We start from the raw sequence: 27969 nt of genomic DNA, 5'->3' as shown, positions 1-27969 counted from the left end.
ATCACAGACAGCTTATGGTCCTGCTAATGCTTTCTAATCGCCATCATCAAAAGGTCAGTGTGCAGTTCCCATTCCCCCATTACTGCTCTTGTTGGATCATCCTTGTCCTTGTGCAAATTCAGCTCAGCTATGCAAGTTCAATGAGGAAAACAAATGAACTCTTTTCAACAGTGCTGTGTTGATTGTTATAGTGTAGGCAATTTTAATTCATGGAAAGTCATGAAGACATGAAAATCCTGACATGACAATAACAACTCGTGAATAATATAATAAAAAGAAAAACGGGTATAAATATACTATATATCACTTTTGTTATAAAAAGCTTTTGAACAAGATTATGAATTGTTTTCCCACTAACTTACAATATTGTAAAAATTTTTTTGATTCTGAAATGCCACCGATGCATGACATTTGCTTAAAATCAGTGATTTAAGTGTACATGATTTCTTGACCTTGAGGGTAGAGACAGGTCTGCTTAAAAAATTCCTCACATTTTATACACACTGCCAACTCTAATTGTACATTCCCTAAGTACAATGACCAACTAACGTACCACAAAATTTTTAGAACAATTAGGATGGGAGTTTTGGAGAAAATACTTTTTAAATAACCAGAAAATTTCAGGTAGTTTCTTCTTCATGTATAAATATTTTGACAGTTTAAGGCTTTCATGTAGTAATGTCACATCTGACAGTTAGCAGTCCTTCCACTTTACCATTTCTCAAGACAATTAACATCCTGCGACTACTCATATTTTCAAAACAATTTTAAATTTGCAAATAGTTACAAATTTTCATAGTTTTTTTCCCAAAAAGAAGAAGAAGGAAGAAAAAAGCTCAGACATGTGTATGTATTAATCATATCTCACAGTATTGGGAACAAAGTATTTATTGAAAATAAATTCAGATCTCTATGACTTTTGGTTTCTTTATTACAATTTTTCAATTTTCCCCTTTGTTACGACATTTTCACAAATATTCGCTTGGAGAGTTATCATGTGGAACTTCAACATATATTTTTTTTTCAGTAAACTTTGAAATGGTGATGTGACACATTCACTCCTGACCTGTACGATGATATATGACCTGTATATCAAGATGCCCTAAATTATGTGAAAGTCACAGGCTTCAATCTGACAGCGTGTCAGTACTCAAAAATCTTCACAGCTGGTTGTAATGGATCAACACTCCATAATAACAGGTTGTGATGACAGACTGTACCATAAATCGAGCTCTAGGTTAGGGGGGAAGGTGACAATTTGGGAGTGATTTGGTGAAGCCAACAATTGTGTATGTGAAAGAAAGGTTATGTATTTCACGGTCAAATTTCGCTACCTATTTACTCAGATTCTCATTATAAATACACAAAACTGTGAGGCAAATTCAGAAAACCTGAAATACACAAGACAAATTTAATCATACATCAATGATGAGAACTGCAGATGGGAGGTGGGCACATAACTCACGCCACTGGTTTTATATAGCCAACAAATACTGATATAAATACAATCTTAGAATGTGCTCTGTATTTGGAAGTCATTGATATTAACCCCAAAAATTTGTAGGCATTTACTATAACAACAAAAATAATTTTGTGACCCATGGTGCATGTACTAAGCCACTAATTGAACTGCAGACGTAGCGGAGATTTTTCTCATGTCACAAACTGTGGTTGAATCGGTGCTTTATGCATCATAAAGATGTTACAGCATGTGATGTCGTGTGTGTAAACAGAAGCAGAATAGAACATTGGAACAACCGAATTTACCAATACTGAACACTGGCTTTGATATGTGTCATAACGACAATGTGGCATAGGCGTGCAAACAGAAAGAGAACAGAATGCTGACAATATTTCTTGTGTGTCTGTATTTTGGAGTGTAGATAGTGGTGACAGACTGATCTATAGCACAGCTCAAAGTCTGGGTTAGGTTGTGAGTTGGTGGAGTCAATAAATTTGAATATGAAATCTTACATATAATTATATTACAATCTGTAGTGGAGCCCAAGTCTAGGTTAGGTAGAAATGTGACAGTTTGTTAGGAGCTGTAGAAGCGGTATCAAATGTTTCCATTAATCCAGCACAATTACCCACAATAACAGCAGTTCAGATATGTGAGGCATAAATAGAAATTATACAGCATATATAATGGATCATATACACCATTAACTGTTACCATTTACTACAAATAATTAAGTACAGCAATTTTTTCTCACCTGGTCGCTAGCTCCGCAGCAGCCTCCAGCTCAGGTGTAGCAGCTTTTGCAACACCACCTGGGAAGTATTTCTCGAGAAGAGCTGTAATGTCATCTGCGCTGTCAACAACTGACTCCGGACCCCATGGCCCGGCATCCAACTTTGCTGCAGGAAGGCGAAGTCTTGCTCCACCTTCGCCGAGGCATGTGAACTCCGGAGGAGGTCGAGAAGGACATACGGGAATGATGCGGTACTTGAGAGGTGGCTTGGTGTCACCAGAAAGAGATTTAAGTTCGGCCAAGAAGATGGAACGCTGACTATCTGGGCACGCTCCCAAAGATCGACCATCACGTCCAGCACGTACATACAGTGTCATAAATGGAGTGGACTGGTTGTCACTTGAGTTGTGTAATGCCATTGTATGACAATTTCAAATAATAAAATATTCTTATGAGAAACCTGGAGGGTAGTACTGGTACAAAATTAAAGAAAATGCTTCGTGAAATCTCTGTATCTCTCTCAGTAGTCAGATTCTTTAACTATAATATGACCAAATGACTGTCAATCTCTGTCCAACTCTTAGGCAGATGCAACTTTCCCTCTGACAAAGGTAAGTGACTCTTCTAATTCGTTTTGTTATACAGAGTACAACACAAATAAAAATGGAACTGATGCCTTACGGAACTATTTCTTTTCAAAACAATATTAAAAAAAAACGAACAAGAGAACAGTATTTTGTCAAAGTTCTGTCGAATTAAAATTTGTCTGAACCAGTTTGTGCTATTTTTATCCCTACTGTCAATCGCAAAAGTGACGCTAAATAAAATTAAAATAAGTACAACTCGTAATAATCACATCACTGTTTCTGTCCGATAAATATTGAGACAGAAATTGTTACGTCTCAGTATGTCCTACTCGGATATACACAGGAATATTCACTACACTGGTGTATCATTGATAAGTTCACTGCCGATCTTGCCACTAGGGGCCTTCCTCAATGTTACTTACTGTCGTAAAATAATTAAATCCATTGCAACATAAAATTCACCTCGTCTCGTCAAAGGCAGAATTTGCACTGGCTACTGCACTTTCGCTGAAACAAGGGAACTAGCGCCTCAGTAAAATGCGAAACCATTGGCATTAGATGGCGCCTTTCTGCTGACGAACGATGCTGGTAACTGACTTTGCAGCTTTCCTACCGTCTCCGGTATCCCGAGTACGACGCCGATCTGAAATGAGCGCCGACGCAATACGCAGAAAAATAGATGCTATCTTCTGTTAGCGGTGACGCCCATCCGACGGCAGAGGATCTCTGGTCCACCTCTCCTTCACGCTTTACCAACACTTACTCGAGGCAATAATTATTTTCTATTGGACACCCGTTGCGTCATAACCTAACTTTAACTGCTAGGCATGAACCAAATTGGCCGTGAACGAAGTTAGAAAAAGACACAAGAACATAACGTAAAACAGCATGGGAAGTCAAACGTCGAAAACACATGACGCAAGACGCGGTCTATATGTGGGGCCCAAAAAATAAAAGAACTCGCTGGCCTTCCTTTATAAATAGTTCCGGAACTATTGCCACAACGGACGATGAACGAGAATACTGTGCATCCGCCATCTCCCGTTATTTTAACATGTAACTCTCGGACGCTGTAGTATCACAGCAAATTATAAACCAATTACAAAATAAACTGCAGACTTACCTGAATGACGAATTTGCTATTGTTACGCTGCTTATTAGACCGGAACCAGTAGAAGAATACGAGTGCTTTTTCCTGTAAGCCTAGTTATCAAATGATTGATTGCTCCTTAATAATAAATAAGCATTTAGTGAGATAATCCCAAATTGTTTATATTCCAACTAAATTATAAATCCTAACAGTTGTCCTGCAAACTCTTCTGCTCCACACGTAAACAAACAATTGAACCCTGGGTGTGTGATCTAAGAATATGTGTGAAAGATATCCTTGTATTTCGAGGGGTTGGCAAGAAAGTTTCGCAAAAATGCAGCCCGTAGTGCCCATACTTTTTTAAAAGTTCGACAGCAGCATACGAAAACACTTCATTTGCAGTTTTCATCATTGTAATATGAATTTGGTGCAGTCAAATTTTAAACCATTCCCACATCAGCATTCCCAGGTGTTTCTTGTGACCTGTGAAATACATTTAATCAATAAATGTCTTTAATAAGTTATTAAGTTTCTAGGTGCTGCGTTTTTTGAAGTCAGTTGTTTTACTTGATCTTTTTTATAGGAATAGCAACACGGAGTGGCAATAGATCTAGTGCACCGTACATGAAAAAGATTATTATCTTCATAACAAAGCGAGAAAAATTATTGTATGTGCAGTGTTACGATTTTAGTTTCTGGGTGTTCACTTGCTAGACATTGCAACAAAGTGGATGAATTTCGGTACTTGCAAATCATGCCTCGCCTGTATGAAATAAAATGTACAAAATAATCCAAAGTTCTGTAGTTCTCTTAAAACACTATTAAATGAATAAATCATATTTCGACTACGAAACTGAACAGAGTTGCAATGCGAAATATGTACCGGTAATGTTATGAATGGATAAATAAAGTAAATCACATAACCATGCAAAAGTACTTGTGATATCTGCAAGGTCGGTGTCACCAAATATGTATCTGGTAGAACTGAAAATTTATTTCCACAAAAAGTACCACTATACAGGATAGCTTGAAAGCGTGGAAGGACGAACAATGAACGGTTGAGAGAGGCATGGATTCGTCTACATCACAAACGTCAGAGAGTAACTATGATGACAAATACTAGTCACATGGAATGTTTATGCACCACTGTACACTTGCGTTTGTGGGAACAGAATAAGATGCTACATACTAATTGTAGAAGATTCACATAGCAAGACAAGTTTGAAGTATTTAAATGGTGTCCCAGGGTGCATTACTGCAACTTCCAAACCTTGTCTACCTTGAAACATGCACATTATACTAGAAGAATAATTTTAATTTGGAAATATTCAAGCAGACAATTGTTATTTGTTCGTATGGTATGTTTTTACGTGGGTTAGTGATATACTCAAATTTGTGATTTTCTTGTTTCTTAATTTTATAGGGTTTTTTCTTTATGCATGTAATCTGCTGTGTTACAACACTTGGTGCACAGGTAGCTGGTTCAGATTGATTACCAACTGTCAGGCAAGGAGATTAGAGGTGACAGTGTGGATCCCTCAATGCATGAGGCACCATTTAGGATGTTTTGGTTGTATCCAGAACATTAATGTACACTTAACAGGAACCTACCCTCTTCATTAAATGTAGTGGTTTACCTATCCAGGTACTATGTGTATTAAGTTTGATAGCTGTTTTGATGTTACAAGCCCATAGGAGCGGTATTTTATGTGCCAACTTTGGGTATCAATACCCTCCCCCTTTTTTGTTTCTTCCCCTCATATCAATTAAGAATACAAACATATGAGCACACTTGTGTCAAACGAAGAGCTACAACCATGAGTTAACACTCAGATTGTCATTTTATATCTATGGTCTGCATTGTAAGCTATAGCCAATAAGCAGAAATAGTTCTTTTTGCTGATTTATTTACTCAAGTCAGAACCATACACATCGGATCCCATAAATATGTATTTTTGAACAAGGAAATCGAATGAATTTTTACACATACACATATACAGAATTGAAACCAAACGGTATTTGCCCGAAATGAGTAACTGCTGCAGCATTTCCTTGTACCTAACTCCTTGTAAGAATTAGGGCAGTGTAAACATTGACACAAATGTTTCTTTCTATGTCTCCACATTCACACAAAGTTGGCCCTTGCAAGTATCCCCATTTCATTTGGTTGTCCTTAGATCTGCCAACACTCATCTGTAATCCATTCAGTGACATTCATGTGGTCCAGTCCAAGATGTGTCTGCCAAGTAAACATTCTGCTGGCTTTACCCCCTGCTTGGAGATGATTTATTTTGGCTGCATACAGTTTTCCTCTGATTGATGATGTAAGATAATAATGGAGAAATGTCTGTACTTTTATATTTTTCTGAAAATATTTAATTGATTATCTACATCTATACTCTGTCAGCCATCATGAGGTTGCCCTGAACAAACACGATACAAGCAATTTTATGCTGTGCAAAGCCTGATTACACTGTTAAAATAAAAATAAAGAAATGGAACAGAATATTCTCAGGTTCTCATATTGATAGAGTTTTAACTGAAAGTCACATTGCTACTGATTTTCAGCCTCAGACCTCGCACTCGCAGCTTGTTCATTTAGAACACTAACAGATTTTGGAAATGTAATATCAAAAACAGACTTGGTTTTGCTTTATGGACTCGCTACAGTCTTATGGCATCATATTCTGAGGCAGCTCTTTATTGAGGAAGAATGTGTTTGTTGCACTGAAGCAGGTAAAGCTAATACGCTTTCTACTCTGTATCCTATCCTCATGCAGACAGTTCATGAAACAGTTGGACATACTGATAACAACCTCTAGCACATTTGCTGCCTTATGAAGTTTATTATCAACAACCCACCAGAGCTCAGATACAAAGTAACATGACAAATGTAGCGTCAGAACAAAAAGTAACTTACACAGAAGGGAGTGAGGTATTCACCTGTAAAAATCTTTTGACTATTTACTCAGTGATGAGAACAGAGTAAAATTAACATTGTAAGAAAATGAAACACCTACAACCATCCTTATGATGTTATTTATTGTGTTGCTTACTGCCCTTTTTTTTATATATATAAAAAAATCTGGCGATGGTTGCACTTAAGATAATTGTTACATGCAAATAACTAAACACAGTTCACTAAGCAAATGTGCCCAACTTGTGTAAATATAGAAAAATTTCCCAAATACAGAGCCTTTCCAAGCAACAACATCATGTCACTCATATTCATTTTGTGTAAGTTGATATGCCAGTTAGCATTATTGTGGAGATTGCTTGTTAAATTGTAGATTGACCAGTAGCTTATAATTGTCATAATCATTGAACTCTCACTGGAAGCAATCACTTTCATTAAATATCTAGGAGTATGTGCACAGAGCAATTTAAAGTGGAACAACCACACAAAACTAATCATAGTTCAGGTAGATGCCAGACAGATTTACTGGAAGAATTCTCAATAAATGTCATTCACCCACAAAGGAGGTAGCTTAAAAGACCTTCATTTGACGAAAACTTAAATATTAATTGTCAGTCTGTAAAAAAGACAGGTGGATCCCCCCTTTCTCTTTTTCTTCCCCCCAAAATTTTTCTTTTCATTTTCGCAAATATTTCCAAAAGTGTTATTTTTTATGACAAGGTGCTGAACACCAGAAATCTTGAAAGTTAACTCTGAGCTTAGCCAACTTAACTTTATTATCCAGTATATTCATTTAGTTAATACAAGCCTGTGGGAGCATGCAGACGAATAGTTGCATGTGCACAGTACAGGGGCAGCGGCAAAGACTCTAGTGTGCACTTAATCATTTACTCTTTGCTTTGTGTTTGTTTTTGTCATAGATGTTCTATGTTAATGTCTGGCTCATTTATTCACAATAAAGTTGAACATTCAGAATACGAACGAGTCCATCATTAATAGAATGGAGCCACATAGTGGCTACAAACCCTTGGTGTAATTAATTTACCTAAAAACTGTGATAATTACAAGTACCAGTAATTGCAAACTTCATTACCATGGTTCATATCTAAACATATATATCATAACTGCCTTTCAGATAAAATAGACTGAAAATACATATTAATAAATGAAGTATCCCCAGTGTTAATGGTGGAAATATGTTAGTAAATTTTGCCCTCATTTAGTCTCAGAGTAATAAGCATTCTCAGTTAAAACATAGTTACTGAAATAGAGAATACCATATTTTGGGAAACTAGACAGCATAATTTAATAGTAGTTACTGTTGTTTCTAAAATTTCATATTCAGAAGCCTCTTTCCTCACCATTCAGCTAATCAGGAATGTAAAGTTGTAGTTGTAACTCAGGAAAATACAGCAAGCAACAATAGATGGCTTCAGTTCTAATTATTGTAATATTATAAAAGAGAGGCTGCTGGGAGCCATTTTAGTCAGTCTGCGGACCGTTACAATGCAAGTAAAATTGTGCCTGAAATTATTACAGATGAGGTTGCACAAATTACATCTCGTACAATGCATCAAGTTTTCTGTGACAACTGTATTGGACTTTCAACTGCATTATTTCCAAAGCATGCTTACTGTGCACATGCACATTGTGTTTCTATATGACTCTCTATTTGGAAGGATGTTGTATTAGTAACTGTGTTAATGATTTACATGCCACATCTAAACATTTGTCACTTCAATGTTAGGTTACCGCACTCGAACAATCATTGTCATTATAGGACATCCGTCATTATAGGACATCACTCGAGAGTATCATGTGGCTTACCCTGTATTTGTGCTTAAATTATAGTGAATGAGACTCGATCTGGGCATAAACAGCAGGATGTTTAATATTAAAGTAGAGTTAAAATGCTTTGAACTGTAAACCTGGTGCGGTCAGTATCATTTGAAATAGCCTACCTTCGGCGATCATTTTCCATCCAGATGTGTAGGAGGCACAGCTACCAAAGGCGTATCAGCACAGGTAAACACGGTAACGTTACAAGCCTGGGTTTGTGCCAGAGAGAATGAACAGAAGAAATTGAGAAGATCCAATGAGGAGCAGCACATTTTGTTACAGGGCCATTAAGGAAGCATGGAAATATCACGGAGGTGCTCGGCCAAATCTAGTGGCAGTTGCCGCAAGAGAGGTGTTCTGCATCATGGTGTGGGTTATTGTACCAAGAGTTTACAGTGCATCCTCCTATGTATATCTTTCGGGATTAGAACAGGAGAAGGAGAAAATGATAGTGGTAGATAATGTACCTTCCGCTGTGCACCAGGAGATGCCTCGTGGAATGTAGCTGTAGATGTAGATAATGCACAGTGATTTTCAAACCAACCTTCAAATAGTACTTTAATTAGATACTGGTTAATATATTAGATACAGTATGTTGTTAGTTTGTATGCCCATTGTGAACAGATCCCCGAGTATGTGAAACTTGTATGCTTCATATGTTACGCAAGAACTGCTATTCTAAATGTTCCTTCCACAGATTCAGAGGAGACGATCCTGTAGGATGTGGACAAAGTAAAACAAATATATATTTCTCCATTGATTAAAGTTCTTACCACAAACATACTTCAACAACTATTTTTACGTTTCTAAATTTGTCGTAGCAATTAGGGATATAGTAAGACAGTGTAGTTGTTAAAACACCATGGTGCCATTCCTTGTCAATTCCACCAAAGAAAGGCATTTTCTCACCCACCATTTCAAATTTTAATGGAACCTGGCTTCTTTGTTCTCACTACAGTGATGAATATCCATATCATATTTTAGCATTTTATCTCTCTGCATTTTCATTTTATGGCGTTTCAGAGTCTGGAAGTTTTGAAATTTTTAATGCCATATGGCACAAAATGACACTAGCTAACCTTTTTAAAATACTTTTTCTTTCATTTATCGTTCAGTCTACATAACTGTTGGTTTTACACTATAAACTACAAAGGATTGTAGATAAAATTACCTAATTTAGTTAAACCCACCAGTGAAGGAAAAATACATATACTAACTTTTTTTTGTTTTATTTTTAAAGAATAGTTCAGCATTGCAATGAATATTGAATAAAGGGAATGGTATAATTCCCAACATAATACTCAAAGCTTGAACTGTCCCATGGAAAAATAAAATAAGTGGGGTTTTGTTCTTTTGTGGTATTTTTCCTGTGAGACTGGGAACTTATATCTTTTTTATCATTTATTATTTGTTTGTCTCAAAAGCATCTTTTTTTGTTAAAATAATTACTTAGAACCCCTTATATGCTTTTTAATAAATAATGTTTTGTTTAAAAATCAAGGAAAAAGTGCTAACATAAGCTATAAAGTCTCAGCAAAACAGTGCATTTTCTGGTCTTTAACACTGTAAATTTTACCCCAGCCACCTTCAGAAAGGGTAAAATACAGAGAGCGAAAGGCTGTTTACAATTTGGTCAGAAACCAAATGGCAGTTATAAGAGTTGAGGGACATGAAAGAGAAGCAGTGGTTAAGAAGGAACTGAGACAGGGTTGTAGCCTCTCCCCGATGTTATTCAATCTGTATATTGAGCAAGCAGTGAAGGAAACAAAAGAAAAATTCGGAGTAGGTATTAAAATCCATGGAGAAGAAATAAAAACTTGAGGTTCGCCGATGACATTGTAATTCTGTCAGAGACAGCAAAGGACTTGGAAGAGCAGTTGAACGGAATGGATAGCGTCTTGAAAGGAGGATATAAGATAAACATCAACAAAAGCAAAATGAGTATAATGGAATGTAGTCGAATTAAGTTGGGCGATGCTGAGGGAATTAGATTAGGAAATGAGACACTTAAAAGTAGTAAAGGAGTTTTGATATTTGGGGAGCAAATTAACGTGATGGTCAAGGTAGAGAGGATATAAACTGTAGACTGGCAATGGCAAGAAAAGCGTTTCTGAAGAAGAGAAATTTGTTAACATCGAGTATAGATTTAAGTGTCAGGAAGTCATTTCTGAAAGTATTTGTATGGAGTGTAGCTGTGTATGGAAGTGAAACATGGACGATAAATAGTTTGGACAAGAAGAGAATAGAAGCTTTCGAAATGTGGTGCTACAGAAGGATGCTGAAGATTAGATGGGTAGATCACATAACTAATGAGGAGGTATTGAATAGAATTGGGGAGAAGAGGAGTTTGTGGCACAACTTGACTAGAAGAAGGGATCGATTGGTAGGACATGTCCTGAGGCATCAAGGGATCACCAATTTAGCATTGGAGGGCAGCGTGGGGGATAAAAATCGTAGAGGAAGACCAAGAGATGAATACACCAAGCAGATTCAGAAGGATGTAGGTTGCAGTAGGTACTGGGAGATGAAGAAGCTTGCACAGGATAGAGTAGCATGGAGAGCTGCATCAAACCAGTCTCAGGACTGAAGACCACAACAACAACACTGTAAATACTATTTTCACAGAAGTGAGGTACTCACCTTTATTAATTTATGCATGCTTACGTCAATCCAGCACAACAGTGTCAGACATGTAAGATATGTTACAAATATATATATACATGTGTAAAGCATATACAAAGGGGGATAGGATCATGGAACTATCCCAGCATTCACCTTAGCAACTTGGGCAAATTCAAGTCAGGATGGCTGGATGCGACAAAGTCCCATTCCTCCTGAAAGCAGGCCCACTGTATTAACACTGGTTAGCTACTGTGCTTGGTACGTCATTAGGAAAGAGAATAACGTATACATAGTGTATAAGAAGATTATAATGTGCATAAGAAACATAAACTATCATATCCTTAGTGCATGAATCTTTGTTACACTGCACTTCTGAAAAAAAGCGTGTAAATATACGAACACATTATTTAACACCTCTGATGAGTAAAAACACAAACATCTCCCTATAAAATGACCTCTTCCATGCCAGCCATCATGGAATTCAAACACATCAGTCATGTAAAACATAACTTTTGCTTTGCCCACATGACATCCATAAAGCCGTTGGTTAAGGCAATTGGGAAGATGCAATATTTCTTGAGTTCCAAGAAGCATTTGACTTGGTACAACAACAATATCTACTAACATAAGTATGATTATATGGGATATGAAACATCATCTGTGACTGAGTTGATGATTTCTTGGTTGGGGGAGGGGTGGGGTGGGGGGTGCAGCATGTTATCTTGGATTGAGAGTCATCAGCAGATGAAGAAGTAACTTCAGTCATGCCACAGGGAACTCTGTTGGGACTCTTGTTCATGTTGCATATTAATTTCCCAGAGGACATAACACGCAAGATGGGTTTCACTTAAGGGGGGTAGGACGTCAAACAGCCAACTTCGAGCAGAAGAGGTACCACAGGACATTTTAATTTCCACTGTCTATACTTCTACAAATAAATTCACAAAACTTTATCAGCATGACCAGAATGGATTTAGGCTTCACACTCATAGCAGTGGAAGTTCAAAAGCATAACAAAATATTTTTTTTTACATGTAAAATTTCATCATTTTTTTCACTTACTATATACAGCATTTGTTGGTATAGGTACACTTTTCTTCGTAAGTAAGAGAGATTCTTCGATAAATTTTGCACAGCATTCAAACCATACGTACAGGTGTATAGAACTCTAGAATTTTCCAAATCTATTAAAAACTGTGATAAAAATTGAGATAATTAACTATAAAAAATTTGAGTTTTATCTAAACATGAAGTTTAAAATGTAACAGCTCACTAATTTTTTCATAAATTAAATAAATTCTAGAGTTTCATATAGCTGTAAGTATGGTTTGTATCCTCTGCAAAATCCGTTGAAGAATCTCTTTTCCTTACGAAGAAAAGTGCACCCATAACAACAAATGCAGTCAGTAGTAAGTGAAAAATATGATAAAGTTTCACATGTTAAAAAAAAAAAAAAAAAAAAAAATTGTTATGTTTTTGAACTTCCACTACCATGAATGTGAATCGTCAATCCTTCCTGGTCATGCTGGCAAAGTTTTATGAATGTATTTGTAAAAGTATAGACAGTGGAAACAAAAATGTCCTGTGTCCCCCCCCCCCCCCCCCAAACAGCATAGGCAGAGGGGAAATTGCTAATATCATATTATAAACTGTGAAGAAAGAAAATGAACTAACTAGGACTCCCTTAAGCGCGAGGTTGCGAAAGGCCAATGATGTTTACCTTATTCGGCACCTCACGTATTGTCTACCATGCAATCACAATACTCGCTCTAATGACATTAGGAAACAGTGCTGGAAGTATCCAATGGTGGGCACAGCATTAAGCTACGGAGTGTAGTTGAACTGCTTAGCCGACAAGTAACTCACGAAAGTGCTATTGGTGTTAGTACAATGCAGAGCAAAGGCAACTATAAACAAACCAAACATTCCATTATATCTACAACAGTTGCCGAAGTTGAAATTTCATCAGAAAGGAATCTAAGGAATTTCACAGAGTAGGAAAGAAGTGGTAGATGAAATATTAGTGTTTCTACAATACGAGTGAGTGGAATATGTTGTGTCATTAACATTCAACTGTGCTGACATTGTATGTGAGGAGTACAGTGGTAATGATACATGCTTAACAAGTGAAAGTGATACTGAAACAGATGTAGAGTCATGTAGTTCATCATTCTCGTTGGACAGGGAGCCACAAATTCTGTCTCCCATGAAACGTAATAAAGGCCAATCGTTGTCCAAGGAGTAGGTACTAAACATAATAATGTACATGGAAGATCAGCCACAGCATAGCAAAAAAAAATTATGAACATATTTTGAAAAGTCCATAACAATATTACCCTGTAACGGATAAGGAAAACTAGAGATATTCAAGGTACGACACGGCGCACTTGTTACATAAACTGGTGTTTGTGTGTTTCAAAGATGCTCAGTAGAATCTACAGGATGTGCAAAATAGTGACATACTACATTATGCACATAATATTGCCTGTGACATAGATTACAGTGATTTCAAGGGAAGCATAACTTCAAACAGTGCTGCAGATTTGGAAGACATAAATAACAAAATTTGAAAGAAAACATTAACATCAAACTGTGGGATCGGCCCAAAAATTTGTAGATGAGATAAACAAACTTATCCCATCATTCAGTGAGGAATTTGTTTTCAACTCCATCCAACTGAGATTTAAAGAGGAAATTCATAGGAAAGTAACCCTGGAAATTAGAGGTATCAAGAGAGTTGTATCAAGGGCAACTAATATCAATCCCTTAATGCATTTGTATATAAGTATACTGACTGTTAATCTGGATGGTAAATTGCCTCGAAAATTATTTATTGTGCTGTGAGAAGCTGGAGGTGCTCTGCCCCCTGCAATTCTCTCTCGTATGCACGATCATGCAAGGGAATATTTACATCACAGCAAGCAAGAGAGGTAAAATGGGTGTAAGTGAATTACAGCCATAGTATGCGCACAGCTTTTGGCCAATAGCCGGTCAAAATAACTTGCTTTCTGTGTATAAAAATTGCACTTCTTTAGAGCAAGCTATCCCTCCTAAAAAGTGTGTGACAGGGCAATCATACTATCTGGAACCACTGGACAAATTCAGTCTCTGGATGTTTGTTTTTTCTGTGCCTATGAAACATATATTGCACTATCTGCAGCTACACCTTAAAGGATAGCCACTTTCTCGACAAGTTCCATGACGGGCTGTTTCACATTCGGTTGCATGCCATCACGTTCCATCAGTTCTCATCACCCTTCATACCAATACTATTCTATATGCATTCTTTAAGAGTGGATATGTAGCTGAATGTCCTTCACAGTTTGTAACTCCCAAGGAATTTGCCTTCCATGTCGATGATGCAAACCTTTATAATCATTATGGTGCACAATTTTTCATTTGGTGTTCATAATGTAAGTTAATGATTTGATGTGTACATTTCTTGAATGTCAATTATGTCTATTTCATGATGTTTAATACGTACATCCCATAGAAAGTTGATCTCTGCACCTCCTGGACAGTCATTTTCTGTTGCCCTCCTGATGCACACAGTGGGTTATTAGCTGCTAATATTTTTCCTGCCATAATTGTTAACACGACATTTTCAAATGAGCCTTACTAGTGATGGAACTTGTGACCTCGCACTCGAGGTTTGTTGTAAGTGGCCCCACTATACCATTCAGTTATAAGGAACTAAACAGCACTAAAGAAAATTTTGTACACAAAGACAAAAACAGTGCAAAACATACTAATAAGGCAAATGAATGTAGCACATTTTAATTAGAAATTTTCTTATGGCCAAGCAACCTATCGCAGGAGAGGTGATAATAAAGAGCCATTTGTGTCCAGATATGTGCAGACACATCTCAGAGGAAAGAAACACGATTCAGCCACAACAGGCAACTAATACCCAAGATACCATAGATAATAATGTAATATACCACCTCCACAAGAATGTAAGAGAAACAACTTTTCTGTACACCACCAAAATGTGCAGTCAATAAACATTGAACTCTTATCCCAACAGACGTGAAATATGTAACTGTCATATGTATTACAAAACAGTGGACGAAATCACAGAAAATTTTACCCAATTAAGATACCTGTTAATATACTAGCATCTGACTATTTCAGAAAAAGTAAGAAAGGTGGAGGTTCTACCACATTTATAAAAAATTCTATCAAATGTAGAAGTTTTACCAGTTTGGTTATTTAAATAAAGTTAAAGATTCTAAAATAGTATATGGAAATTTTATAAACAAATATAATTATCACAAGTTTCTACTGTTCTGCAGCAGGTAATGTACATGACTTCCTCAAAAATCTTGAAATAATCCTATACAAACTACACTAAAACAAAAGGGTACTCTTTTTTGTAGTGACTTCCATATTGATTTTCAGTCTCCAGGGCAAGCTAGAGGAAGTCGGTTGAATCTCACAAGCTCACTCAGTCTGAAAACTACAGTAACATTCCCTACAAAATGTAAAAGTTCTACCAAAACCACCCTCGACCAGATATTTACAAACTGTCTCTACCAGATTGCAGAACCATTGGATACAAGCTATAGTGATCACTGTGCCCAAGTCCTGTACCTTACAGGCTGCAGCAAAAAATACACAAGCAAGGAAAGACATAACAGCAGTGAATATATAAAGCTTTCATTGTTTCCTTAGCAGCAGAAAAAAGAATGAAGTGGATGATATAGACAAAAAATTGGAACACATCTTAAATATATTCCTATACCTCATCACTATTACTTTTCCTCTCAAATTGAAATGTATGAAATCAAAAGAAAGCCATGGATAACAACTAACATGAAGATTTAGTGTCAAAGAAAGACCCATCCCCTTTCAAGAGAGATGTATTAAGCAATGTGGCAAAATCTTTACGAAAGATATAGCACAAGCCAAGCTAATGGCAAATGACAACTATGTGATAACATCCTCAAACAAAGCAAAGGCAGCATAGAGCAACATAAGAAATGAAACAAATCAACTGCCTCATGGACATGAAAACACTACTCTGATCCACAAAAGTTGCAAATACATTAAAAATTACTATGGAAGTACTGTAAGTAAATTACTACAAAGCATCAACAAACCCACACCCAGAAGACGAAACAAAAGAAAAACATCCACAGACTCATATTTTCTGGAAAACTGCTGCTGACAAAATTATATCAATCACAAAGAGCCTCGAAAATAAATTCTCATGTGGAATTGATCACATTCTATTTATCATTAAGAACTCCTTAAGTAAAATGGCTATCCAACTTCGGTGCACTATGTGATCAAAAGTATCTGGACACCTCCAAAAACATAAGTTTTTCATATTAGGTGCATTGTACTGCCACCTACTGCCAGGCACTCCATATCAGAGACTTCAGTAGTCATTAGACATTGTGAGAGAGCAGAATGGAGCCCTCCGCAGGACTCACAGACTTCAAATGTGGTCAGGTGATTGGGTATCACTTTTGTCATATGTCTGTACGTGAGATTTCCACACTCCTAAACATCCCTAGGTCCACTGTTTCTGATGTGATAGTGAAGTGGAAATGTAAAGGGACACGTACAGCACAAAAGCATACAGCCTGACCTCGTCTGTTGACTGACAGAGACTCCTGACAGTTGAAGAGGATCGCAATGTGTAATAGACAGACACCTATCCAAAACATCACACAGGAATTCCAAACTGCACCAGGATCCACTGCAAGTACTATGACTGTTAGGCAGGAGGTGAGAAAACTTGGATTTCATGGTCGAGCGGTTGCTCATAAGCCACACATCACGCTGGTAAAAGCCAAGTGACACCTTGCTCGTGTAAGGAGCATAAACATTGGATGAATGAACAGTGGAAAAATGTTGTGTGCAGTGACAAGTCATAGTACACAGTGTGGCGATCTGATGGCAGGGTGTGGGTACGGCGAATGCCCAGTGAACATCTTCTGCCAACAGTAAAATTCGGAGGTAGTGGTGTTATGGTGTGTTTGTGCTTTTCATGAGGAAGCTTGCTCCCCTTGTTGTTTTGCATGGCACTATCACAGCACTGGCCTACGTTCATATTTTAAGCTCCTTCTTGCTTCAGACTGTTGAAAAGCAATTCGGGGATGGCAATTGCATCTTTCAACAAGATCGAGCACCTGTTCTTAGTGCACGGCTTGTGGTGGAGTGGTTACACGACAATAGCACCCCTGTAATGGACTGGCCTGCACAGAGTACTTACCTGAACCCTATAGAACATCTTTGGGATGTTTTGGAGCGCCACTTTTGTGCCAGGCCTCACCGACCGACATCGATACCTCTCCTCAGTGCAGCACTGTGTGAAGAATGGGCTGCCATTCCCCAAGAAACCTTCCAGCACCTGAGTGAACGTATGCCTGTGAGAGTGGAAGCTGTCGTCAAGGCTAAGGGTGGGCCAACACCTTATTGAATTGCAGCATTACCGATGTAGTGTGCTGCAACCTTATAAGTCATTTTCAGGCAGGTGTCTCTATACTTTTGATCACATAGTGTAGATGTCCTGACTGTATAAAAGTGGCAAAAGTTATCCCAGTCTTTGAGAAAGGCAGAAAAAATAACATCAAAAAATAAGATCTATATTATTGTTATCTATGTTTGGTAAACTTCTGGGGGGTTAATTTATCAAAGATTAGTTGAAACCAAATCTCTGATGCTCAGAAAGGTTTCAGGAAAAATAATTCCACAACTACTGCTATACAGAAAAGACATACACCTCACACTAGATATAAAACAAAGCTGCGCAGAGTGGCCACACGGTTCGAGGCGCCACGACACGGACTGTGCGGCCCCTCCCACCGGAGGTTCGAGTCCTCCCTCGGGCGTGGGGGTGTCTGTTGTTCTTAGCATAAGTTAGTTTATTTAGTGTTTAAGTCTAGGGACCGATGACGTCAGCAGTTTGGTCACTTAGGAATTCACATACATCATGATAAAACAAAAAGCAATTGGGATTTTCCCAGATTTGTCAAATGTATTTGATGGCATAGGCCACAAAATTCTACTAGACAAACTGCAGTCACATGGCAGCAGATGGGTCCCTCTAAACAGGTTCAGCTCGTATCTCACAAACAGGAAAAGTAACAATAACACACAGTGATCCAGGCAATATCAAAACGTACTACTCTGACCATGGTGATAATGTACAAGGCGTGCCCCAAATATCAACACTGGAACATTTCTGTTCCTTCTTTACATACATGACTTACTGTTGAATACCAGTGCTGCTACTATTACACTCTTTGCGGATGATACTAGTGTCCACATTATCAGCAGAAGTGACTATGAATGCAAAAAGGCCATCACCGAAAGTGCAGGTGAGCTGGGTGACTGGTTTGACGGAAGTAACCCGGTAGTCACCACAAATAAAATCACCTTCCTGAAATTCCTCCTGAGAAACAATAAATTTATGCCTGATAAGAAATTCCACGGCTCTGAAGTATCCCTCACATCAGGGACAAAATTTCGAGACCTGTGGATCCAGAGCAACTTACAATGGCAAAGACACGTTAGCAAAACTAACAGTACATTGACCAAAGTGTGGTACACTTTATACACCCTCGCAGACTGCTCGAGAACAGAGACTCATTGCACTGCTCACTATGGACAGTTTCGTAGTGTATTCTGGTGAGACTCCGCATGTAGCTCAGACATCCTCACACCCAACAGAGAGCTGTGAGAGAATAGGGCAAAGTCGACTGACAGCTGCAGGCCTCCCTTCCAAACGTCACTCATTCTACCTCTTGGTAGCCTCCACATATTAGAAAAGGGTAAGTTTGTGAAAGTGATTTTGCATAATTCAGCAAAAATGTGAATGCTTACAATCACGGTACGAGACAGAAAACGAAACTCCAGGTTTGAAAAACGCATACCTCTGCCTTTAAAATATCAACATTTAAGCAAGGCATTTGATTTGATTTGATTTGATTTTTTATTGGTCCAGTTTTATCATACAGCACAAATTGTACAATTGATATTGGATAGGTCAAAGATAAGTTACAAAAATACGTAGTATTAGCTAAATATTTGGCAAATTAAAAATAGGTACCTATGACAATTAATTTTGGTATGTATTCAGAAATTCTCTGACAATAGAAACAGTGCTTTATTAGAAATGCCTTTAGCTTAGCTTTAAATATTGGATGAGAAGCATTTTTTATTTCCTCTGGTACCTTATTGTGTAGTATTACACCAATGTTAATTACGGCCGGCCGGAGTGGTCGAGCGGTTCTAGGCGCTACAGTCAGGAACCGCACGACCGCTACAGTCGCAGGTTCGAATCCTGCTTCGGGCATGGCTGTGTGTGATGTCCTTAGGTTAGTTAGGTTTAAGTAGTTCTAAGTTCTAGGGGACTGATGACCTCAGAAGTTAAGTCGCATAGTGCTCAGAGCCATTTGAACCATTTGTTGTTAATTATGCTCCTCTGATAGGTGGTTGTTCTGTGATATTTTTTATGTATATTTGATTTCCCTCTGGTACTATAGTTGTCTACATTTTTGTTCTGTAGCAATTTGCCTGTTTTCAGGAGGTTTTCCCTAGTGAACAATATAGTTTCATAAATGAATAAACGTGGAACATTTAGAACACCAAACTCAGTAAAATGGGATTTACAGGACCCCATCTTTTTAAGGCCACAAATTATTCTTAGAGCTCTTTTTTGCATTCTAAAAACCTTTATACTGTGAGTTGAGTATCCCCAGAAAATGATCCTATATCGGATTAGTAAGTGTAACTGTGCATACAGGGTGTTTCAAAAATGACCAGTATATTTGAAACGGCAATAAAAACTAAACGAGCAGCGATAGAAATACACCGTTTGTTGCAATATGCTTGGGACAACAGTACATTTTCAGGCGGACAAACTTTCGAAATTACAGTAGTTACAATTTTCCCAGATTTGTCAAATGTATTTGATGACATAGGCCACAAAATTCTACTAGACAAACTGCAGTGATGTGAAAGATATAGAAGACAACGCAGTCTGTGGGTGCGCCATTCTGTACGTCGTCTTTCTGCTGTAAGCGTGTGCTGTTCACAACATGCAAGTGTGCTGTGGACAACATGGTTTATTCCTTAGAACAGAGGATTTTTCTGGTGTTGGAATTCCACCGCCTAGAACACAGTGTTGTTGCAACAAGACGAAGTTTTCAACGGAGGTTTAATGTAACCAAAGGACCGAAAAGCGATACAATAAAGGATCTGTTTGAAAAATTTCAACGGACTGGGAACGTGACGGATGAACGTGCCGGAAAGGTAGGGCGACCGCGTACGGCAACCACAGAGGGCAACGCGCAGCTAGTACAGCAGGTGATCCGACAGCGGCCTCGGGTTTCCGTTCGCCGTGTTGCAGCTGCGGTCCAAATGACGCCAACATCCACGTATCGTCTCATGCGCCAGAGTTTACACCTCTATCCATACAAAATTCAAATGCGGCAACCCCTCAGCGCCGCTACCATTGCTGCACGAGAGACATTCGCTAACGATATAGTGCACAGGATTGATGACGGCGATATGCATGTGGGCAGCATTTGGTTTACTGACGAAGCTTATTTTTACCTGGACAGCTTCGTCAATAAACAGAACTGGCGCATATGGGGAACCGAAAAGCCCCATGTTGCAGTCCCATCATCCCTGCATCCTCAAAAAGTACTGGTCTGGGCCGCCATTTCTTCCAAAGGAATCATTGGCCCATTTTTCAGATCCGAAACAATTACTGCATCACGCTATCTGGACATTCTTCGTGAATTTGTGGCGGTACAAACTGCCTTAGATGACACTGCGAACACCTCGTGGTTTATGCAAGATGGTGCCCGGCCACATCGCACGGCCGACGTCTTTAATTTCCTGAATGAATATTTCGATGATTGTGTGATTGCTTTGGGCTATCCGAAACATACAGGAGGCGGCGTGGATTGGCCTCCCTATTCGCCAGGCATGAACCCCTGTGACTTCTTTCTGTGGGGACACTTGAAAGACCAGGTGTACCGCCAGAATCCAGAAACAATTGAACAGCTGAAGCAATACATCTCATCTGCATGTGAAGACATTTTGCCAGACACGTTGTCAAAGGTTTTGGATAATTTCATTCAGAGACTACGCCATATTATTGCTATGCATGGTGGATATGTGGAAAATATCGTACTATAGAGTTTCCCAGACTGCAGCGCCATCTGTTGTTGACAATTGTAACTACTGTAATTTCGAAAGTTTGTCTGCCTGAAAATGTACTGTTGTCCCAAGCATATTGCAACAAACGGTGTATTTCTATCGCTGCTCATTTAGTTTGTATTGCCGTTTCAAATATACCGGTCATTTTTGAAACACCCTGTAGTATGTCTGCAGTACTGTTGTTTAGCTTGTTGTAGCCTTTAAAATTCTCAAGTCATAGCACACAGTTGATAGTTTTCTAGACAAGTTATTTATATGCGTGTCCCACTTTAAGTCTTGCTGAACCCATAGACCCAAACATTTTGTGACACTTACATTTTCTAGAGGATCATTTTTAATTGTGCTTGAACAGACATTTGATTAGTTGGTGGAATTAAATGAAAATCGACACACACAGTTTTTTCAGTATTTATAATGTGTTTGTTTTTTGTGAGCCACTCAGAAAGTGTTTTAATAGAACTTTCTGCTGTGGACTGCAAAGTTTCTGGACTGGATCCACTGAGCAATGTGCTGGTGTCATCGGCAAACAGTATAGTTTTTGTGAGACTCATACATTCGACTAAGTCGTCCACATAAATCAAGAAGTGTAGTGGACCTAAGATTGAGCCCTGTGGTACACCATATTTTATTGGTAATTCACTAGAAAGAAAGAAGTTGTTTCTTGTTTTATTCATATTGTTGAATTCATACTGAAGTGATAATTTCTGCCAGCGGTTTTTTACGTATGAACACAACCAGCTATGTGCTACAGCTCTTACTCCTCGTCTTCCTAATTTTTTGAGCAGAATGTTATGGTCCACTGTGCAACAGTGTGCTATTAGAAATAAAAAGCAGTAAAGTCTCTGACTTGATAAGAATATAATCTGAGAGAGAGAGATGCAATATCATTGTACAAGGTGTACAACTTTGCTTCCGCCGTTTCCCAATAGGTGGCAACGATGGTAAGTAGCGGTCAAAAGAAACAGATCGCAGATGTCAGGCAGTTAGCTTGGACCTCGGTCGACACAACCTCATTCAAACATTAGTCAATTCGTGTCTGGATATGAAGTTGTTCTCGATTGAAAATGTCAGTTTACGAGCCTAATTCTTGTCATTTGCGGGAGGTGTTACTGTTTCATTTCAATATGAAGAAAACAGTGGCTGAGTCTCATTGAATGCTCTCATGTACATATGGTAAGGACGCTATTAGTGAAAAAACGTGTCCTGAATGGTTTCAATGCTTCAAGAATGGTGATCTTAACATCATAGACTGGCATAATGATGGAAGAGAGAATGTTTTCAAAGATGCAGAACTGGAGACATTGCTGAGTGAAGACTCGCATCAAACTCGAGAAGAAATGGCACGATTAGTGGGAGTGACACAGCAAGCCATTTCAAAATGTCCCAAGGCTATGGGCATGATTCAGAAAGAAGGAACTTGGGTCACGTGCGAGCTGAAACCGAGATACGTTGAATGCTGTTTGTGTGTTTGTGAACAGTCGCTTCAAAGGCAAAAACGGAAGGGATTTCTACATCGCATTGTGACCGCAGATGAAAAATGGGTTCATTACGTTAACCCTAAACACAAAAAATCATGGGGATATCCCGGCCGTGCTTCCACGTCGACAGCCAAACCGAATATTCATGGCTCCAACATCGTGCTCTGCATTTGCTGGAACCAGTTCAGCATCGTGTACTATGAGGTGTTAAAACTGAGTGAAACAATCACAGGTGCTCATTATCGAATGCAATTAATGCATTTGAGCAGAGCATTAAAAGACAAACGGCCGCAATACAGCGAGAGGCACGATAAAGTGATTTTACAGCACAACAATGCTCGACCCCACATTGCAGAAGAGGTCAAAACGTTATTGGAAACATTAAAATGGGAAGTCCTACCCCACCCGCCTTTTTCTCCAGACATATCTCCCTCTGACTACCACCTGTTTAGATCAATGGCGCATGTCCTGGCTGACTGACACTTCTGATCTCACGAAGAAGTCACAAATTGGATCTATTCGTGGATCACTTCAAAATGATGAACAATTTTTTTGAAGCGGGATTCGTACGCTGCCCAAAAGTTGGGAGAAAGTAGTGCCCAGTGATGGAAAATACTTTGAATGATACATGTGTAGCCAATTTGTTTCATTAAAGCCTCAAATGTTGGAGAAAAATGGCGGAAGCAAACTTGTACACCTTGTAAAAATTTGTAAAGTGAAGATACACCAACCAGATATTTGTTGTGTGTATGTGTGAAAGGGATACAAAACAAAAGTAAAATTGTAATTAAAAGAAGTATGTAAAATCATGTTTTGTAAATTTTCATCACATCACTTCATTTCTTCAAACTGTCACACGATGCTATGAACTGAGCAATATCAAACATGTTTTGTGCATCACCATGTGCATGTCTTACACAAGATTGAATCAGGGGACAAATAAATAACTGACCTGGCAGACATTATTAGTAGCAACCTCAAATTTTTCACAGTAATTCAGTTATGCATAATGAAGTGCTGTCTGGGAAAAGCTGCAAAAATATTCAGTCAGATTTGGATAAGATTTCAATGTGATGTGGAGAATGGCAACTTGTTTTAAGTGTACAGAAAATTAGTATCCTATGACTACATTATCAGTGAGTCACATTTGGAGTTGGTCAACCCCTACAAATACCTGAGTGTAACAGCTTGTGGGAATATCAAATGGAATGACCACATATGCTCAGTCATAGGTTAAGCAGATGGCAGACTTTGGTTGAGAATCAGAATATTGATCACATACTGTCAGTCTACAAAGAAGACTGCTAAAGAATCACTTGTGTACCTTAGAATATTTTTCAAGGATGTCAGACCCATATGAAATAGGACTAAGAGGTGATACTGAATATATACAAAGAAGGATGTCATAAACGGTCACAGGTTTATTTGACTCATGGGAGAGCATCATGGGAATGTTGGAAAACCTGAATTGGCAGACTCGAAAAATCTAAATTGGCAGACTATTGAAGATATGCGATCGAAAGTATCCAGACACCTGGCTGAAAATGACTTACAAGTTCGTGACGCCCTTCATCGGTAATGCTGGAATTCAATATGGTGTTGGCTCACCCTTAACCTTGATGACAGCTTCCACTCTCACAGGCATACGTTCAATCAGGTGCTGGAAGGTTTCTTGGGGAATGGCAGCCCATTTTTCACAGAGTGCTGCACTGAGGAGAGGTATCGATGTCAGTTGGTTAGGCCTGGCACGAAGCCAACATTCCAAAACACCTCAAAGGTGTTCTACAGGATTCAGGTCAGGACTATGCAGGCCAGTCCATTACAGGGATGTTATGGTGGTGTAACCACTCTGTCACAGCCCGTGCATTATGAACAGGTGCTCGATCGTATTGATGCAATCACCATCCCTGAATTGCTCTTCAACACTGGGAAGCAAAAAGATGCTTAAAACATCAATGTAGGCCTGTGCTGTGATAGTGCCATGCAAAACAACAAGGGTTCAATTGTCAGCAATCTGTGTCAGTCAACAGACAAGGTTGGCCGGTACACTTTTGTTTCTACTTCACTATCACATCAGAAACAGTGTACCTAAGGATGTTTAGTAGTGTGTAAATCTCACGTACAGAAGTATGACACAAGTGACACCCAATCACCTTACCACGTTCGAAGTCTGTGAGTTCTGCAGAGCACCCATTCTGCTCTCTCACGATGTCTAATGACTACTGAGGTTGCTGATATGTAGTACCTGGCAGTAGGTGGCAGCACAATGCACCTAATATGAAAAACATATGTTTTTGGGGGTATCCAGATACTTTTGATCACATAGTGTAACTATTCACTACCACACAGAATTGCTGGTGCTAACGAATCAGTTGTGTGCCCCATCTTAGCATATTGTTTAAGGGTGTCAGACCCATATGAAATAGAACTAAGAGGTGAGGCTGAATTTATGCTAAGAAGGGTGTTAGAAATGGTCATAGGATTGTTGGAATCATCAGAGAGCATCATGGAAATGTTGGAAAACCTGAACTGGCAGACTTGAAAAATCTGAATTGGCAGACTATTGAAGATAGAAGCAAATTATACCAGAAAGCCTACTAATTTCAAGAACGAGTTCATCACGTAGAGAGATTCCTCGGCTCCCTATTTATTGTTCCCAGAATGACTACGAACACAAAATTATACTAATTACAGAATGAGCAAAGCCTTTAAGCTGTTTTTTCTAAGCGGTTTTTCTTGCCCAGCTCCATACAGAATTGGAACAGAAATGAACCCTGACATGTGATGCAATGGGAAGTGCCCTAAGCCATACACTCCACTGTAGCTTGTAGTATATGTTTGTGAATGTAGATGCTGAACTGTACTTTCAGATTAGTTTATCTGTGTGTTGACTATATTTTAACTTGTGCAGACGTGGTTTATGCTGTTTGTAGCATGTGTAACTGACCTTCCAATGGCTTCAAAGAACTCATCAAAAGCTATAGTGTTTGCTATGACACAAATAAACTACTCAAAGATTCCAGCTCGTCCATAACAAAAGCAGATCAGGGGATAGCTGAACAGGTATATAAATGGTTCACAGGTAACATTTTAAGTCTTACCCTCACAGAGACTAATGTAACTGTGTTTCAAATGAGAAACAATGACCTTTTAGCAATAGAAGCAGACATTAATGGCTATACACTGAATGAAGCACAATGTGCAAAATTCCTTGGGGTCCAGCCAGAAAATAAATTAAAATGGAGTCAACACATGGATAAACTAATTGAGAAGCTCAGTACAGTGCATTATGGGTGCTGACCTAAAGGTAACAGAACTGGATTATTTTGCAATTTTTTAACTCCCTGTTGTGCCACTGAATTATCTTCTGGGACAGTGCACCCAAAATAAACTGTTGGTTCAGCAGATGTGAGCAATAAGAATATTGTGTAAAGTACACAACTGTGTCCTACTTTTTAACGATCTTGAAATTCTTCAACTCTCCTTCCCAATACATTTACTCCTTAATGGTTTCTATTGCTGATAATAAAAATGTTTCAGCTGAACTGTGAGATATGCAGTCACAGTATGAGAAACAACAATAACTTCCACATAGACCTTGCCCTCTTGTCCAGGGTTCAGAATGGATTTACATACTCTGGTGGTAAAATATTCAGTAAACTCCATGCGACATTCAGTCCTTGCCTTCTTGTCCAGGGTTCAGAATGGAGTTACGTACTCTGGTGGTAAAATATTCAGTAAACTCCATGCGACGTTCAGTAAGGAATTGGGAATCACTACTGCAGTATCATCCATTATCTCATCAGCTGCATTATCAAATATGCACACTGCCAGTTATGCCACAGAATTTTATACAGCTACCACAATGGCTCGAGTGCGCTGCCAGGAACAATTATGTCACTGCCAATGAGATGCGAGCGTCCCCTCTCCGGAGCTCCAGTGGCGGGTGTATTTAAGTTCGAACATTTATACACTGAGCCATTTTATGTTTGCCAGCTGAGTAACATTTACAGATTTTCGCAGTGACCAGAGCTCAACATCTTCTGAGCAGACATTGTATTGGAGGGCGACAGATTTATAAATCTTTTGTATCTGTATAAATTTCTACACTCAAATCTACTGGTAGCAATTTGTGTTGCAAATAAAGCAACAAAGTTATGTATTATTTTTACTACTTGATATTAGATGTAAAATAAATTAATATTTGAATTCCCTGTTCATGAAGAGCATCTGCTCCTCGCTCCTGTATCCACTAAAGAATAATACAGCATGCAAGAAAGCCACAAGAAACTGGCGACAAGCAAAAGGATAGTTTTGGACACCAGAGCAGGATAGTTCTTTTCTTTCTATTGAATTCTTTTTTGTGTCTGAGCGTATATTAAGTTGAAATGTGAAATTACAATGAAATCCAGACCATTAGCTGCTTACAGGCATTGATAAATATCAACAGGGACAGTCGAAAATGTGTGCCCTGACCGGGACTCAAACCCCTCTCCTGTTTACATGCAGATGCTCTATCTGACTGAGCCATTGAGGACACAGAGGATAGAGCGACTGGAGGAACTTATCACTGGGATGCTCCCTGTGAGACCCACACTTCCAACTTACTGTCCACACACTACATTTGTAGCGCCCCTGCCCACTACACTCATTACTCGAGGCAGTCAATCTACCGATTCCTGTAAGAGTTTCAGCAATGTGAGTGCATCCAAACTGAAGAAGATCATTGGACGGTAAGCCTTACCTGTATGAAGATACTATTTTCATAAGTTGAAATACATGGGTGAAGTATTTAAGTTGAGATAATGGGTCAACTGAAGATGGGGATACAACCCGTCTGCTTTGACCATGTGACATCATAATTTACTCAAAGACATTAATGTCTTTATTTTTGAGCCATAGATAATAAATCATCTTCTGTGGTGAAGCATCATCACTGTAAGCTGATATAAATGAATGTATTTTTAAAAGACAGGGCGTGACATTGTGTAAGGTATTTGGTGCTTGTATTAATTTAAATCATTTGTTTGTTCCAATTCAGTCGGTACTTATTTTCATT

General features: G+C 38.6%; 2 protein-coding genes and 1 long non-coding RNA gene across 5 annotated transcripts in view; 1 reads left to right on the top strand and 2 right to left on the bottom strand.

Annotated features, from left to right (window-relative positions):
• The window catches only part of LOC126108964 (chloride intracellular channel protein 5-like), a 30756-nt gene extending 27520 nt beyond the window's left edge, over positions 1-3236 (bottom strand). The window contains exon 1 of the mRNA XM_049914357.1: positions 2217-3236. Coding sequence (XP_049770314.1) covers positions 2217-2614 — 398 coding nt within the window. The 5' untranslated portion in view covers positions 2615-3236. The remainder of the gene's footprint in view (positions 1-2216) is intronic.
• The window catches only part of LOC126108965 (transcription initiation factor TFIID subunit 10-like), a 104923-nt gene extending 100783 nt beyond the window's left edge, over positions 1-4140 (bottom strand). The window contains exon 1 of one of the 3 annotated variants that reach the window (XM_049914358.1): positions 3906-4140. The gene's annotated coding sequence lies outside the window, so the exon portion shown is untranslated. The other 2 variants (XM_049914360.1, XM_049914359.1) reach the window with 2 other exon arrangements.
• A 38-nt stretch (positions 4141-4178) lies between these two features.
• Positions 4179-4668, top strand: LOC126108967 (uncharacterized). The gene is made up of 2 exons (XR_007523668.1): positions 4179-4341; positions 4456-4668. It is a non-coding gene; the product is annotated as an uncharacterized LOC126108967 (long non-coding RNA).
• The last annotated feature ends 23301 nt before the right edge of the window (positions 4669-27969 follow it).

This window comes from Schistocerca cancellata, chromosome 11 (genome assembly GCF_023864275.1).
Source record: "Schistocerca cancellata isolate TAMUIC-IGC-003103 chromosome 11, iqSchCanc2.1, whole genome shotgun sequence".
Classification (NCBI taxonomy): Eukaryota; Metazoa; Arthropoda; class Insecta; order Orthoptera; family Acrididae; genus Schistocerca; species Schistocerca cancellata.
The sequence above is the reverse complement of the archived record's forward strand: the minus strand, read 5'-3'. Positions and strand labels throughout refer to the sequence as shown.